The sequence below is a fragment of the Stigmatopora argus genome, chromosome 10 (assembly GCF_051989625.1).
Source record: "Stigmatopora argus isolate UIUO_Sarg chromosome 10, RoL_Sarg_1.0, whole genome shotgun sequence".
Lineage (NCBI taxonomy): Eukaryota > Metazoa > Chordata > Actinopteri > Syngnathiformes > Syngnathidae > Stigmatopora > Stigmatopora argus.
In genome coordinates, this window is record NC_135396.1 from 13,267,172 (window position 1) to 13,280,807 (window position 13,636).

General features: G+C 38.2%; 1 protein-coding gene across 3 annotated transcripts in view; it reads right to left on the reverse strand.

The window, feature by feature from the left end:
- The window catches only part of ssh2a (slingshot protein phosphatase 2a), a 31,982-nt gene that overhangs the window by 16,137 nt on the left and 2,209 nt on the right, over positions 1 to 13,636 (reverse strand). The window contains exons 1-2 of one of the 3 annotated variants that reach the window (XM_077612245.1): positions 3,615 to 3,681; positions 3,153 to 3,382 (exon numbers count right to left, since the gene is read on the reverse strand). In XM_077612245.1, coding sequence (XP_077468371.1) covers positions 3,153 to 3,280 — 128 coding nt within the window. In that variant the 5' untranslated portion in view covers positions 3,281 to 3,382; positions 3,615 to 3,681. Of the gene's footprint in view, positions 1 to 3,152; positions 3,690 to 12,547; positions 12,592 to 13,636 lie in introns of those variants that run through there. The other 2 variants (XM_077612246.1, XM_077612244.1) reach the window with 2 other exon arrangements.

Consider the following 13,636-nt stretch of genomic DNA (forward strand, 5'->3'; position numbering starts at 1 on the left):
GTCGCCCGGACCCAAACGCGCGGCGACCAAACGTGCGGCGACCAAAAGTCCGGCGACTAAAAGTCCGGCGACAAAACAAGGTAAAACAACACGGTCTACGCATCAATAAAAGCCAACAATGGCCATGAGCAGTTTCACTGAGCCGACGTGTGAGTGTGTGAGTTTGTATGTACATGCGTTGTCCCTTTAAGAAGCTACGTCAGTCAGGGTCTTAACAAGTTCTCCAACAAAACACAACAAAAGTACGGGAAATTTTGAGCTTTTCTTTAGCCTAATGATGAATAGGGAATTAAGTATGACTAAATAATAATTCGCAGTCTGTATTTAGGGAATTTGAGCAACAATTTTAAATGGTAATTATCAATAACCTTCCGGGCGACCAAACGTCCGGCGAAGGCCGAGTACCTTACATCACACCTTTTCCATACAAATAAAGTTGAACTGTACATTCTACAACTTGGAACAAAATTAGTCGTAAGAATCCCAAATATATTTGCTAATAAATATATGGGTAGAATACATCATTTTGACTTAGTCATTTCTTTAGTATCTATATCGATATCTACATCTGTATAGATTTGTCTGATTCAATAAAGTTCAAGTTCAGGGCTTGCCTTATTAATTTTTTTTGCACCTTTTTTGCACTTTTACATCAAATAAATACCGGCTCCAAATATCAGTTATCGGCCCTTCTAACTACTAATAATCGTTTTCGGTCGATCACGAGTTAGAGTTCCTATATTCCAAAACAATATGATCACAGAGGCGTGGAAAACATGGCAGACGTTGTAAATCTGGTGAAGTAAGGGGTTAATGTCACACTGGAAAACAATAGCGGTTAAATGAACTACTGCTTTTGCTCGCAATTTTGACATTTTCCCCTTTAGGGTGTCCTTATGATTGTTGCCAGTTCTTTGGGGATATAGTAAGCAATTGTTATTCAAACTTTAAAGTCACTGAAGCAAAGTGCCATTTCTATAGAAATGTCTGACAGCGCAATATGTATATTAAAAAAAGTTTACAAAACAATGATAGGGGCCTTCACCTTTTTGAGTCTCAACTACAGGAACTTGACTTTATAAAAATTGCCTCCATCTACAAACATACTAGGTAGTGATTTGTACATCCAACTTTGTCACGGCAGACAATGTCTAATCCATCAATGATTTCTGTGGAAGGTGGAAGAAAAGGCTGTAACTGCATGTCCAATCTTGGTGTTTAAAAAGAACGTCACCTAGCGATACTGACACAATACACATTTGAAATTACTAAACAAAAAATTAACTGAGTTTTGAGGAGATTGTATTGAAACATTCCAAACACTAAAGATGCAAATGAATTCTGGATGTGTAGTGGTAAGAATATTAGAATACCAACCATGCTGTTGTTCACATTATTGATACAAACAGTATTCATGCAACACATTCATGCTATTAAATTACTCAATACATTTTAGTTTGATACAGAGCATGTATGTAACCTCTCGTCCTCATTTCAGTCTTGATGCTTTACTCAAACCCTGATTACATTCATGTGCATGAGCAGTGAAAAAAAACCTGCAATCAAAACTCGAGCTGCCCTTGACTTCTCAAAACCCATGACAGAAGGCAATTTCTCACGCAGAGCCCTGCCAATTGCTGACTGAACAAGAATGTTACGAAACACCTGACAAAACACAGACAGTGGAGGCTCAAGAATTGATTTACTGGAAAAAAATGGATAAATGTAATGCAATCATTCATGAATCAAGAATTTTCATACACACAAATACATATGCACACAGAATACTTGATAGCTACGTCTATCTAGTAAATCTGCGGGCGGCCTGCGGCTGAGTGTTTAGCATGTCGGCCTCCTAGTTCTGGGATTCTGGGTTCGATCCCATTTTGGTCCTCCTGTGTAGAGGTTGCATGTTCTCCCTGGGCTTGCGTGGGTTTTCTCCGGGCATTCCGGTTTCCTCCCACATTCCAAAAACATGCATGGTAGGCTGGTTGAACACTTTAAATTTCCCTTAGGTATGAGTGTAAATATGAATGGTTGTCCGTGTTCTCGTGCTCTGTGACTGGCTGGTCACCAAGCCTTGAGCTGGAAGTCAGCTGGGATAGGTTCCAGCACCCCTGCAACCCTTGTGAGGATAAGCGGTTCAGGAAATGAATGAATACTAGGTCCAGCGACCACCTGACTCTAGACGTGGTGGGATAAGCATAAAAAAGCCAAAAGACAACATGTTACACCAGTGTCGCAGTTAAAAATAAAGCTTATTTTCATGACAATAATTTATGAAAATAAAAAAATGCAAGTTATGGGCCAGAAATTCCCAAAGGACTAGAGTTTCGCTGCAGTTTACATAATTTTGTTTTACACACAAAAAAGCAACTATAGTGAAGGAGTTCACTTAATGTAAAAGTGTATTTTATTCTATGGAGATTAGCAAGCCAATATAGCAAATGAAATCTTTTTGTGTAAATTTAAATAGCAGATGGTATGGGCCAACATTCTTCAACGTTCAATTGTGTTTCAAAAAGATAACATCAGTACGTATTATCCATATACAATTAAAATAAAGAGCATTGTAAAAAAAACGGCAAAACCCCCAATGCCTATTCTCAGGTAATCTGCATCAAGGTGTATGTACATGTATGGACCTATAAAAGGTCAAATAATTTGCATGCCAATAATGTGATGTCTCAATAATGTGAAAGACCAATGACGATGCTGATGATGATGATGACGACGACGATGAGTAAGATCCTGGCAGTTTCATGGTCAGGAAGAACACTTGGGACATACACTCCATTGCAAAATCTTGCCACAACAAGCTCATTTCCTCATCCTCACATAATATCATACCCACAATAGTTTACCCGTGTACTTAATTTTAATATTAAATATATATAAATTAATATTTATATATATATATATATATATATTAATATTTATATATATATATATATATACATACATATACATACATATATATATATATATATATATATATATATATATATATATATATATATATATATATATATATATATATATATATATATATATATATATATATAAAATATTAAAACACTAAAATCGAGTTTGATTTTTTAAAAACACAATAAAGGACGAAGAAGAAATTTGCTGAGAAAATAAACACTTACAGTTGGTTGATTTCATTATTTGACACCACCGCGTCGCCGGTGAAGTAAGGCAACATTTTGTCCCCGCAACACGAACAGAAGCTGACCGCCGACGAGCAGCCAGAACCGGACACCGCGCCGAGAGTCATGTCGGTGGGTTAGTGGTCCTCTCCAGAAGTGGCAAAACTTTCACTGCCTTCCTACACGCATGTGCTCCGCCATGACAAAAAGAGACGCAGTGAAACGCTTTCCTAAACAATACAAGTGGAATTCCGTAGGATTGGGAAGAAGAAAAAAAAGAATGCCAGATGAACTAGACTCCAAGTTTGTTGCTCCCTTAGACTAAATGGATCTAGCGATCAGATACACAAAACTACTCCTGGGTAATGTCAAAGGTTTTCATTGTTAAAATGCTATCGTTTCGTTTTCGAAACATGATTGTCCACTACGATACGCCGCTACGAGCGCTTCATACTGTAATACCGTGGCTAGTGACAGGCTTCCCCTCATTAGTCAGTGGAGAGACATCGGCTAAACATGTGCTCAGAGCCGTGGAAATGTGGGCAGCCAATGATTGGTAAAAAGGCGGGACAACGAGGGTGGACAGCCAATAAGAAAGTAAAGTGGGCTGGACCAACTGGGGAACCAATCAGAGAACGAGGGAGGACTATCAAACTCTGCCCGCTCCACTTTGCATCCATTCAAAGCAGCTGATCGCACTGTTTACGTTCTCGTTCTGGACGTGTGTTTACCTAAGTATTTACAGGCTCGAGTAATTGACAGTTCAGCGTCAGCCACCGAGTGGTTTGCTATAAATAACACAACGCCTTGTGTCTAGAGTCCCCGAGTAGCCAGATGCGACACTACTGACCTAAAAAGACAACATTGTTGGATAAAATACCTAATACAGTAATACCTCGCCATTTTCCGCTTCAACTTTCGCGGCTTCACTACATGGCAGATTTTTTTCCTAGGGATTTTTTTCTTATTATTTTTTCCTTTATTTACTCCCCTGTTTTCTGCTTGCTACTAGGACTCAGCACTGAAGAAAAAACATTTTCTCTGTTATTATTTTCTTAAGTTCATAAAAATAAGAAAATCCACACTGAAATTCATAACCAGAAGCCACTCTTGCTACTAGGACTCAGCACTGAAGAATATTTTTTTAATTTATTATTTTTCTAAAGTTCATAAAAATGTGAAAATCCACCATGGCACCCGCAACCAGTAGTGTTAAGATCGTTCAATTGAGTACCCCAGGATATAATTTACATATACTAAGTAATATATAAATAAACTTTTATTGGCCAGAAACATTATATAGCCATACATAGAGAAAACTTCAAACATGGCCTTTCTAGCAATAGGTTTTGGTAGTTAGTAATTGAAGGGAATATCTGATTTTAAAGGAAATTAAAACACACACACACAAGCACACAGACAAAAAGAAATCTAAATGGCTATTTGAAGTCCTTGGGTTGATAAACCATTTAGCTCCCTAGAACAATATGAATAGAAAGACAGTATAGCAAAGAAAAAGTGTTTGTTTGCACAAATTGACAGGTATGGCACAGTTGGTAGAAAGGTCATATATCGACAAAAAGATTGTGTTCGATCTTGAGCAATTATGATCAAGAAAACTGTCCTTGATGAAGATACTGAACCCTTACTTGCTCCTGATGCTGCTTTATCAGTACACATTTGTCTGGCTGCATCCTCCCAATAAATAAAAACAGAAACAATCATAATGATTATGATGAATTGTGGGAAATAATTTCTTATTTTTTGTTCCATCTGAGTTAGCATGTGGCTTATACATTCTTTTTTTCCTCTTCATTGTGCAATATTTGGCTGGTGCGACTTATACTCAAGTCAGACTTATAGTTTGAAACAGAGTATACTTAAAAAAATATCCTCATGATCGGTATAGGGACTGTCATTGGCCAACCTTACCCCAAAATGACTGGCACCAGAATATGCAGGATAAAAACTTGATCAGAGCAACTGATATAACATTACAGTAATACCTTGAGATACGAGCTTAATTTGTTCCAGGATGAGCTCTTAGCTCAATTTACTCATACCTCAAATCAATTTCTCCTATTTAAAAAAACTAAATAAAAATGAATTAATTCCCACCCACTGAAAAATACACCTAAAATAGGATATTACAATCCAAATACATGTTTTTAATTGTTTAAATTCACCACCTATGCTCACAAAGTAACAAATACCTATATAGTGGTTATAATCTGCAATAAAATGTGACATTATTGTGTACAGTATTGTATGGTATTCTTACCTCTGAGACAGACTGTCACATTTGGTTTGCTACTTTTTTGTGACACTACGTAACATAACATGAACGTTAACTTAAATGAACTTTGCTTAATGTACACATACTTAAAAATGGATGGAACTTTGTGACCAAGGCAAACATTTGATCGGAATTTTCCTCGTATCTCAAATTTCTCATATGTTGGGACAGTCGTATGTCAAGGTATTACTGTATATTAGTGTAAACCACGCCGACAGAATGTAGCAAAAAAAAAAATCCAAATGAATTTTCATAAGGTTATACGATTGAAGTTTCACACTTATTGTTTGTGTTCGAGGAAAATAAAAAAATGATTTGTGAGCCAATCTAAGAGAGGCAGTTAAATCTGCAATTTGTTTTTAGTTTGCCTTGAAGGTGACCCGCACTCTCCCCACACCCAAATCTTGTGCTTGCGTTACATAAGAAGAAAACCACATGTGAACTAGACAGCAAAAGTTATCCACAATTGGCTTCCGGCAGCCTTAGTGGAATGTGACTCAAGTGGAGATGTACACCCGCTTGTCTTCCTGGGGCTTGTTTGAGACACAGAAAGCCTAAAGCAATTACATTACGCAACTAACAAAACAGGTACATGATGTGAGAAGAAGGATGCTTTACTTCCTTTTATCATCCCCTAAACTTCTTTTAAAAAATATTTTCCTGTCATAACAAGAACAAAGCTCTATGCAAAATGTCATGTCAATAAGTTGTGACAATGTTAAACTGCCGCCCACCCAAAATCACATCAGCTCACGACAATTTAATCCTTAGCAATCCTTATGTTTGGGAAAAGTAACACGCATCTCCGTTTTTCGTTTTTGCACAACCACCCTCGTGTATGAAAAATTAACATATGCAAGATTTTATTTTATTCATTCATTAATACTATTATTAATCATTAAAGCATGTTTTGTGCAACCACTTATGTAATACTTTTAATAATGTGTTTGAGCATGAAGTATATGCACACTACCAAATTCTGTATTGCATGCAATCTTCATCTGTTCCTACATTCCTAACAAACACTAAGGCCAAAACACTGTAGTACAACTCAATTGTGTAATTCAGGCCTCAAAGGGAATGCTGTTACGTCATCTCAATGAAAGTGAGATACATTTAATGAACTCCTTTTTGCTTGACTTTGTTGTAAAACCTAAAAGCACCAGTAAGATTTGCACTACAATTACTCATTTAATAGCCCTAATATTTCAATAGACGTTAAATAAATGTGGCCACCCGATGGTGTAGCTGTTCACTCGCCTGACTTCGATTGGGCGTGCAAATGGTTGTCTGTCTCTCTGTGTGCCCTACAACTGACAGACGACCAGTCTAGGGCACATGTGTCAAAGTGGCGGCCCGGGGGCCAAATCTGGCCCGCCACATCATTTTGTGTGGCCCGGGAAAGTAAATCATGAGTGCCGACTTTCTGTTTTTAAGATCAAATTAAAATGAAGAGTATGGATGTATATTAAATTTCCTGATTTTCCCCCTTTTAAATCAATAATTGTAATTTTTTAATCATTTTTGTGTTTTTAGTTCAAAAATCATTTTGTAAAATCTAAAAATATATAAAAAAGCTCAAATAAACATTGTTTTAGATCTATAAAAAAACTGAATATTCAGGGCTTTTAATACAGTTCTTTTAATACATTTATACAAAGTCTATCTCAGTTTATCTAAAATAGTCCGGCCCACATGAAATCGAGTTGACGTAAACGCAACCAACCCGAGTCTGACACCCCTGGTCTAGGGTGTGGTAAGCCTTTCGCCCAAAGTCCACTGGCAACCCATTGGAGGGCTACGCGGTTACGGAAGATGAATGAATGAATTAAAGAAATATTTTCTGGAAATACGTACGTCCACTACTGTTCTCATTGGTTAGGCCAAGATCTTTCCATTTTAAAATAAGATTTGCAACCCAAAAGTTGTTTTGTCATTTCCTGCCACGGCAACAACAGGCTACATAAACTATGGTTGCTTCCACATTCATAGTCAAAATCAACATCAATATTGTGAAAAAAAATCGTGTTCCGAATGTCAAATAAGTCATGACACACTCAGACACAAAACAAGGATATGCATTGTAGATGATGCCTTTTTCAGAATTTTGATGATTATTTTTGACTACCAGTTTTACATATCACTCCTTTCAAAATAAAATTAAAAAAATAAAATAAAATAAAGAGTATGGAATTTAGAACCCATACATTTGCTCACAAATTAATAGGGGATTCAAAACAATGATCCAGTCAGTCCAATTGAAACTGAACATGTAAAAAAAAGACCAAAAAAGTGATTTTTTTTCTTTTTATGTGTGAGGTGTACATACAACACACATTATTCAAGACCCACAATGAAGGCATGGTTTGACATTATTTTCAATCTAATACATCTGGACAACATAAAGCAAAATGTCAACCACAATAACAACTCGTGGCGAATGTTGATATGACAGTGATTACATCACAAGCACACATCACCTGCTCTGCTGTCGTCACGGTACACCACATCTCGTCTCACCTTCCTATGCACAACTGTTGCATCACATTGTTAGTTAGTGTCCTCTCATGTTAGCTCACAACCCAAACACAGCTGCTTTGATGCTTTAGTCATGAGGTTCCGTTTAGTGCGGTCAAATTAACTGGCCTTTGGTGGGAACCTGGGAACCAGGCTGGTAATATGAGAGGGATGTTGTTTGTTGTTTAACTGAGCTCTGGAAAAGTTACACAACAAGGAAGACACATGGAGTTCAAAGATGAACTGAGGTTTGAACTGATCAATGAGGCCAGGTTATCGAGATCCACCGATTCTGTAGTACAGATTCCCAGATCATCAAATATAGGACAATATTTAGTGGAAAAAGATGTATCCAGTTTAATGTACAAAAATAGTAAATGACCTTGGAAAGTTGAGACTACTTTTTTTGATCTTGGCCAAACCTCAATTTTGATGTGGGTCACTGTGACTCGTTTTGCTGTGCCATGTCACTGTGAATAACTGGTCAGCATGCAAGCTCACTCTTCTGAGATCAAGTGCTCAATTCTGGTCTCCAGGCTTTATGTGAGAACGAGAAAGCCAGGTGGCCAAGACATGAGAGGCTGTTTATGATTGTAGCGCACTGTCTTTTTTGCCGCATCTCTTTCGTGTGTAACAGATATCTACGAGCACTGGGCGGAGCGTTGCATTTTTTTCAGTTCAGGCTTTTCGGGTTTTTTTTTTCCACAACGCACTCGTAAACGGAACAAACACTCCACCCTCACGTTCGCTATTGATGGGCTGTTTGCTGTCGTACTATTCCCTTCAAAATATTCCGAAAATGATGCACACAAATGTCCTCACAATCGGATAACGCACAACCACTTGCCAACGAGCAGCAGTCTTTTATCAGCGATCGCGCTGCTGCTCATGGGAGCTTCGGGGGCGCTGGCTAGCGGCTCCTTTTAGCTTGTAGCATCTGTGTTCGCATCCCCTTGAACGGCGCCTATGATAGAGTGCCATTGCCTGTCGGCGTTGTGCGCACGAGTATACTTCATTACCCAGAAAGCCCTCTTTTCCCCGCACATGTGCGTTGTGCGTTTCCTGGTCTGAATAACTCATCCGGTGCTCGTAAATATTGTTATACACGAAAGATATGCAAAAAAAAAATGCCATGGCCACCTGGCTTGGTCGAATCACGAAATTTTGACCGCATCACGGGCGAATTATTCGATCGAAATTTCCCCCGTAAGACGAGCATTTTGTATGATGAGCGGTCGTATGACGAGGTACTACTGTATTACGATTCACTGGTGCAAAAAGTCTCCCTAGCTTTACGAATGATGTAGTCTTTCAAATAATTGTAAACTTTTTCTTATCATGGTGTGGTATTCTTTAGTTTTGATTTATCTGATCAAGTTCTCCCAAAAAAAGTTCAAAACTTTTGAGCTACCTGCTCCACATGTCAGCATCAATGTGACAACTGACATACTTTGTGAAAGAAGAGCTTTAACATGATGTGGACCAACCAATCAATGTAATTTGTTTTGTCTGAAATTTGCATTTTCGTGGGTCTACTTTCCGAAAGACGAATCCTGAACAGGAAATTAAAATAAAAAAGGCTAAGCAAAGTGCTTTTTGTTATTAAGCCAAGCAAACAGTCTATGTTTACAGTGAATATATAAAGACAACACTCCACGGCTGAAAAGCCAGGGTTTGAGATAAAAATAAGATTGCATAATTTTGACCATAAGCCCATCCATAAATATGAGAGGGTACACTGGATTCTGATCTTAAATTACATACTCTGCAAAGATATTCAACATTATAAAGAAAAATATGAACAATGTCAAAAAGCAAATTCTATGGACAGCAATGTTGTTTCTTTTGAAAACTAGAGAATCCAAATCCAAGAACTACATTGTAGTTAGTCATATACTACTCATTCTTGAGGTCTCATCTCATTTTCTGAACCACTTTATCCTCATTAGGGTCGCGGGGGTGCTGGAGCCAATCCCAGCTGTCTACGGGCCAGAAGCAGGGGTCACCCTGAATCGTTGGCCAGCTGATTGCAATTTAGATTGTCCAATCAGCCTACCATGCATGCTTTTGGAATGTGGGAGGAAACCGGAGTACACGGAGGAATCCAACGCAGGCCTGGGGAAAACATGTAAACAGGTGGACCGACCCAGGACCCCAGACCTGTGAGGCCGACGCGCTAACCACTCATCCACCGGGCCGTCCAGTTTTGAAGTTGATCCAATGATTTAAAAGAATGGAAAAATTAGCAAGGTGGAAGCGTGGTAACCCCGTCTGCCTCACTGATTTGAGTCCAAAAGTCCAGTTCCTGGTGGGTTCCAACCTTTGAACCCGTGTCTGTGTGTGTTTTCCCTCGGTACTCCGGTTTCCTCCAACATCCCAATAACATGCACAGTAGGCTGACTAAGCTCTCTAAATTGTCTCTAGGTATCCATGTGTGAGTTCATGGCTGTTAGTCTCCTTGTGCTCTGCGATTGGCTAGCAACCAATTCAGGGTGTACGCCACTACTGCCCATTGTTGGCTGTGATAGGCTCCAGCACCACTAAAAAAATGCAGGTAGTATATTAGACTATGTGATAAAAAGGAACATAGAAGTTATCTCCTCCAGTTATTTGTGATGCAAAAGAGTAGGAATAATAGGGACATGAAGTTAGTCTAGCGAAGTTATTAGAGAGAGAAAAAACGGTATCCCCTTTAGGTTTCTGCGGCCACTCCAAAACACACAAGCTTTTACTGCTCCTCATATCCATTCGCACTGTGGGCAACAAAATGAACTGGACTGCGGCTGTTATGCAATAGAAATTAGGGTCACTCAAAAGGTCTCTGGCTGCAGTTGGCATGTTAGTGTGTGTAGCAATTCTTAACAAACGGTGAGCTATAAGCCAAATAGTGAAAGAGGACGTTGATGATACAGGAGGGAATACATAATGTACAACGTTTTTGTAAATGAGTATGATTTCACCAGCTGCTGCACTCATGTATTACCTAACAGATAATAAGGAACATACGTTCTTCTAAGAACTATTGGGGAGTGTGTTCAAGGTTCATTGGCGTGATGTCATCATGTTTTTAAAAACGTGTTCGATATAACACTAGCATATCTGACATCAGGATCAAATTGAAAACTTCGTGCAAGGCAAGCAGAAATAAAGTTTTGGCCTTTTCATTATTTTCAATGCAATGCATCAACGCCTCAGCAATCTTTATATGAATTAATTGCCCCATTAGATGTAACCCAAATGTAAAAAAAAAAATTCAGGCATATATATACTGTGTTCACTGACATAAACATCTATAGTGTTTGTTAATCCATTTTGGGTTTTACTCAGAGGTTACTTTTTCTTTTGCAAAACACTACTATGAATGGAGGATATATATATATATATATATATATATATATATATATATATATATATATATATATATATATATATATATATATATATATATATATATATATATATATATATATATCTCTATATCTATATCTATATCTATATCTATATCTATATCTATATCTATATCTATATCTCTATATCTACATCTATATATCTATATATATCTATTTTTTTTTCTACAGAGAAAAAATGACTTTGCCCATGCTGTATTGATTATATGCCTGAAACTGGCTTTTTTGGAACAACCGTGCAAATATAATGAATCTATTCAATTGCTCGTACCTGGAAGCCTCTCATTTTATAAGTGTAAAGTTCTAAAAAATAGACAGTTCATGTGCCTCCCAGTGGAAAGAATATTTTTTGATGAGGTAACAAGACAGCATTTCATATTAATGTGCATTAGTGGGGGGGAAAAGGAACTATAAGCCAATAGTTCCCGGAAATTGACAATAGCAATTCGTGAATGCAATAATATTTTCACTAATCAAATTAGACCATCTCAGATTGTCCCATTGTGTTATGCAGTGGCTACCCACCATAATATGGTGGATATTAGAGAAACATGCTTTAATGGAGCCAGGAAGTGATGTAGGCTTTGTCTGTGTCTCAGACAGAGAAAACACAAAGACAACAAAATATTGGCCAGGTAACTATAAGAAAACTATAGTGTGTGTGTGTGCCTATTTTCTTAGCTATTTTTTTACCTGAGTCTATTGATTGGTGTTTACGTCAGCCCTAACAGCAGATTTCATTGGGGAAAACCCAAAACAGCACTCTACGTACCCTGGTCAAGTGAACATGCATTCAAAGTAAGACGATGCTAATGCTAAAAGTATGCTCGTCCATGTTCATTAAGCGTATTTGAGACTTAAATACTACCTTTGTGCCCAACAACAAGAGCAGAGTAACGAAAATAGCATTTATTATACCATTCTATTGTTTATTCTTTTTTTGAAAAATATTTTCGTGGGAGGTAATGCATAAGCGACATGACTTATGTTCAATGACTTTTGAAGAAATGGGATAAATGTGCATCAGCTGGGGGAAAAAAGTGGAATGGCAACTGTCATAATATTGATATGCAACCTCCCCCTAGTGGTGTAAAATGAGAGCTGCAGTAGCAGAGAGGAACGGATACCAGAGGAATGACGTGTGCGTGTAATGACTATACAGGATGTGTTCTCACCTTCTGGGTTGGGAGCGACAATCATCCTCACCACTGCCCGTTTCCTAGAGAAAAATACAAAACATACTTAATACCAGCACTCATTCACATCTGAATTTATCTTAACATAGCGCTTTCGGTTGCCCAGGATTGCAGTTTGGTGTTTACAGGAAAAGATAATTAACCTTTCATTACAAATCCAAAAGAGACTTTTCATTTTGTCATGCGTATGAGGCCCTCTCAATAGAAGAGACAGAAAGGATAAAGCTTAAACAGACTCCACGCGCTTCAATCGCTATTCCCCCACCCCAAATGCAATCATCCTCCCCCACCATAGGAACCAGTACACCACACAAACAAACACTTTAATCCCTGTGGTAATCCCTCCCAAAACTCAGTAACTTTCTCTTCGGCATCATTCTGTTAGCTCTAGTGAATGAATGGACAAATTCTATCTTTTGTATCCGGAAACAAATTGCAATAATGCAAGAACGGGGTTTAAGATGCAATTGGATAAACGATAAATTATGGTGATGCAGGTGTAACACCGAATCGAGGCTCGGTTAAACATTCGCAGCTCTTATTCTGATCCCAAGAATCTGATCAAGTGAGTGGACAGCTGCCAGGGGGAGGGATGTTCTCCATCCATCCAAAAGCCTTGATTTAAGACAGATGAACAGAAAGACATATCTGCTCCAACATAGTGTTACCCAAAGTAAAAAAAAATGCCAATCAAGACCTCTAAATTTGAGACTAAAAAACGTACCACATTGCAATTAAGTAAAACTGTAAAAAGAAACACATTCTACCTTACTAGTCAGATAATTTGAACGAGATTTTGCGCTGCATATTATACAAGTGGTAATATTCCGCTGATGATGATAAGCAACGGGGTATCACGCACAAGATCATCTCTATGGATACCACAGCTGGATGTGTGTGCAGGGAGTGGCCTTATAACCTATGTGAAGAGGGGATTTGATGGGCTGCTAGACAGATTACTGCACACAAGGGTGGCCACTCCCTGCTGTGTTCTTTGCGGGTAACGTGAGCTGGAACAACTGCTGGGTCAATAATCTGGAAGAGGAGTTGAAGCGCAAATCGAGAGGA